This window comes from Cebus imitator, unplaced genomic scaffold (genome assembly GCF_001604975.1).
Source record: "Cebus imitator isolate Cc_AM_T3 unplaced genomic scaffold, Cebus_imitator-1.0 Scaffold237, whole genome shotgun sequence".
Lineage (NCBI taxonomy): Eukaryota > Metazoa > Chordata > Mammalia > Primates > Cebidae > Cebus > Cebus imitator.
Genome location: NW_016107552.1, coordinates 3,089,281 through 3,093,456, shown reverse-complemented (window position 1 = coordinate 3,093,456; position 4,176 = coordinate 3,089,281). Strand labels below are relative to the sequence as shown.

The 4,176-nt window shown below is 43.8% G+C and overlaps 1 protein-coding gene across 1 annotated transcript in view; it reads left to right on the top strand.

Moving 5' to 3' along the window:
• SGSM1 (small G protein signaling modulator 1) overlaps positions 1 to 4,176 on the top strand; it is an 87,171-nt gene that overhangs the window by 75,424 nt on the left and 7,571 nt on the right. The window contains exons 20-21 of the mRNA XM_037727694.1: positions 687 to 769; positions 2,115 to 2,224. Of these exons, the coding sequence (XP_037583622.1) occupies positions 687 to 769; positions 2,115 to 2,224 (193 nt within the window). The remainder of the gene's footprint in view (positions 1 to 686; positions 770 to 2,114; positions 2,225 to 4,176) is intronic.

Sequence of the window (4,176 nt, the reverse complement as noted above, 5' to 3'; positions counted from 1 at the left end):
AAAAAAAAAAAAAAAGAAAAAGAAAACTAAATAAACCGTTTAGCATAGAGGCTAAGATCATCTATCCCTGCGTAAGGCCTCCTAGGTTCAGATACTGCCTCTACCACTTATTATTAGATGTATGATTTGGGGCATGTCATTTATCTGTCTATGCTTCAGCCCCTTGCCTGGCAAATGGGATAATAATGGTCCATATTTCACACGACTAGTTTGAAAATAGAGGGTTGAGTATACAGCAAGGGCTCAGTAAACATAAGCTGTCATTAGCAAGGGGAAGATTGGAATTCCTGACAAAGGGAGCTGTAGGGGAAAGTTACAGAGACAAACGTTTGTGATTTATTTGTACAAAGTGAATATGTCAGTGTAGCCGGAGGGAAGACAGTGAGAAGCGATGTTTGAGGATGTGAAGATGGGCTGGGAGGAGGTTATTTCTCCTTGCACCCCTGGTAAAGGAGTTTGGATAACATCCCAGCAGACAGCAGGGTGCTTGTGCAAGTTTTGAGCCTAAAGAGGCCTCCTTGAGTTACCCTGGTGACTGCACATAGGATATTTGAAGAGAGAGATTGGGGACAGGGATGCAGGCAGGAGGCTGAGGAATTGGGGACCTAAGGGGGAGGACTGGAAGGGGGAGTGGGTTGGAGAGGCAGGTCGTGGCTGCCATCATTGGTCCCTTGTGTCTCTTCTAGTTACATCTGGCAACACATTGAGATTGGCTATGTCCAGGGAATGTGTGATCTTTTGGCTCCACTGCTGGTCATTCTGGATGATGGTGAGTGTGTCCTTACAGCCTCAGGGCCGGGGGTGCGTTTCCTTTCCACTGCGTGGCAGAGGGGTTAACCTCACTCTGTGACTCCATGGAATGTGGCTCCAGCCAGGTGCTCTGAAGGCCTGTCTGGTGAACCCATCAAGATCCCAGTGAATCAAAAGTCCTTTAGTTCCATGGTGCCCCATACTCAACACCCAGACAGCCCTTCGCTAGCCACTGATTGTATGAACCTGAATGAGAGCAAACAGACAAAAACAACGAACCCAGACGGCTTCACCGGTGAGCTCTATGAAGCATTTAAAGAAGAATCAATGCCAGTTCTTCACGAACCCTTCAAAAAAGTAGAAAAGGAAGGAACACTTCTTAACTCATTCAATAAAGCCAGACCTCATATGAGGACTGGGTGTCTCATTGGCACCCAGACACCAACACCAGACAAAGACATAACAAGAAAACTACAGACCAATATCCTTCGTGAATACAAACGCAGAAATTCTCAACAAAACGCCAGTAAACTTAATCCACCAAGATTTAAAACATATTATATGCCATGACCAAGTAGGGTTTATCTCCAGAATGCAAGGCTGATTTGACATGCAAAAATCAATCAATTTAATTCATCACGTTACCAAAATAAAGGGAAAAACCCACACAATCATCTTAATTGGCACAGAAAAAACAAAATGCAACACTCTTTCATAATAAAAACATTCAACAAACTAGGTGCAGAAGGGAAACGTGATAGAGAGCATCTACAAAAACCTCACCAATACCATCACGCTCAATGGTGAAAAACGGACACTTCCTAAGAGCAGAAACAAGACAAGTGTGTCTACTTTTGCCACCTTAGGTTCAAGCCAGGGCAATTAAGAGAGAAAAAGAAATAAAAGGAATTCAGATTGGAAAGAAAGCAACACTATCTCTGTTCACAGATAATATGATTTTACATATAGATCTTAAGTCACAAAAAAAAATTAGAACTGATAAGTTTGTCAAAGTGGCACCTGCTTCTGGTGAGGTCCTCAGAAAACTTCCAGTCATGGTGGACGGTGAAGGGGAGCCAGTATGTCACATGGCAAGAGAGGGAGCAAGAGAGAGAGGGAAGAAGTGCCAGGCTCTTTTAAACAACCAGATCTAACGTGAACACCATAGAGTGAGAATTCACTCGTTACTGCGAGGACAGCAGCGAGCCATTCATGAGGAATCCACCCCCATGACTCAAACACTTCCCACGAGCTCCACCTCCAACATGGAGGTCATATTTCAACATCAGAATCGGAGGGGACAGACATCCAAACCACCTCACTTGGGCAGCAGGGGAGCTGACTTTTCTGTGCTGCTTTCTCAGAGGCCCTTGCCTTCAGCTGCTTCACGGAACTCATGAAGAGGATGAACCAGAACTTCCCCCACGGAGGCGCCATGGACACGCACTTTGCAAACATGAGGTCCTTGATCCAGGTATGACTGTGTCCAGTTCTGCTTTGGACGTTTTGGGGTAACAGTAAGTAAAGCTTAATGGCTTCAGACTGAGCTATTTAGAGCCAGCAGAGTCTCACTCTGTTGCCAGGCTAGAGTGCAGTGGCACAATCTCAGCTCACTGCAACCTCTGCCTCCCGGGTTCAAGCTATTCTCCTGCCTCAGCCTCCCAAGTAGCTGGGACTCCAGGCACATACCACCACGCCCAGCTAATTTTTGTATTTTTAGTAGAGACGGGTTTTCACGCTGTTGGCCAGGATGGTCTCGATTTCCTGAACTTGTGATCCACCCACCTCGGCCTCCCAAAGTGCTGAAATTACAGACGTGAGCCACCGCACCTGGCCTCTTCTATATATATACATACATATATATATATATATATATATTTGGTTCATTTGGATTGTGAAATGCCTATTCATATGCTTTGCCAGTTTTATTTGTACATTTTTTCCATCATTAGCGTCATTTTGTAGATACTTTTCTTTTTGTACATTCTTTTTCAAACATGCTTTTTTTCCTCACTGAATAGCATATCCGATAGCTGGAGGTATTCTTCCACCATCTGTTTTCGTACAACAGTTTTGTTAAAATATAATTTAGAGACGTAAAATTCACCATTTCGAAGTGTGTGATTCAGTGGCTTTTAGGATATTCACAGAGTTATGCAACCATCACCAATTTGAGAACATTTTCTTTACCCCGGAAGGAAACTCTTCACCCACTGTCAGCCACTCCTCGTTCCCTCTGTCTCCCCAGCCCCTAAAAAACCAATCAGCTACTTTCTGTTTCTGTGGATTTGCCTTTTCTAAACATTTCATATAAATTGAATCATATAATAAGTGGCCTTTTGTGACTGGCCTCTTCGATCTAGCATATTCATGTCAAGGTTCACCAGGTATGTTTGATGCATTGCAGCATATATCAAAACTTAGTTCGAGGCTGGGTGCCATGGCACATGCCTGTAATCTCAGCACCTTGGGAGGCCAAGGCAGGTGGATCACCTGAGGTCAGGAGTTCAGGACCAGCCTGGCCAACATGGTGAAACCCTGTCTCTACTAAAATTACAAAAATTAGCCGGGCATGGTGGCAGGCACCTGTAATCCCAGCTACTTAGGAGGCTAAGGCATGAGAATCACTTGAATCCAAGAGGCTCAGGTTGCAGTGAGCTGAGATTGTGCCACTGCACTCCAGCCTGGGCGATAGAGCAAGACTCAGTCTCAAAAACAAACAAACTTAGTTTGTTTTTATTGCCAGATAATGTTAAATTAGATTGTATGGGTGTGCCACTTTTTATTTATCCGTTCACGTCTTGATGACATTTGAGTTGTTGGCTATTGTGAGTAATGCTATTACACACATTCATTCATGTACAGATTTTTATGTGGATATATTTTTCTTTTGTTTTTCTAGACAAGGTCTCACTCTGTCACCCAGGCTGAAGACAGTGGTGTAATCATAGTTCATTGAAGCCTTGAGCTCCTGGGTTCAAGTGATACTCCCTCTTTAGCCTCCTGAGTAGCTTGGACTATATGCCCATGCCACCATGCCAGGCTAATTAAAAAAAAATTTTTTTTTGTAGAGATAGGGTCTTGCTATGTTGCCCAGACTGGTCTCAAACTCCTGGCCTCAAGTGATGCTCTTGCCTTGGCCTCCCAAAATGAGCCACCACATTCTTCTTGGGGCTACACCTAAGAGTGGAACTGCTGCATCCTTAGGAGGATGTAGCATCTTTAAGTTCTGCATTTAAGTTTCTGAGCAATTACTGAACTGTTTTCCACAGCAGGCACGCCATTTTACATTCTCAGGAGCCGTGTGTGGGGGTTCCAATTTCTCTGCATCCTCGCTAACACTTGTTATTGTCTGTCATTTTGAATTAACTATCCTAGTGAGTGTGAATTGGTATCTTGTTGTGTTTTTTTTTTTTTTTTTTTTTT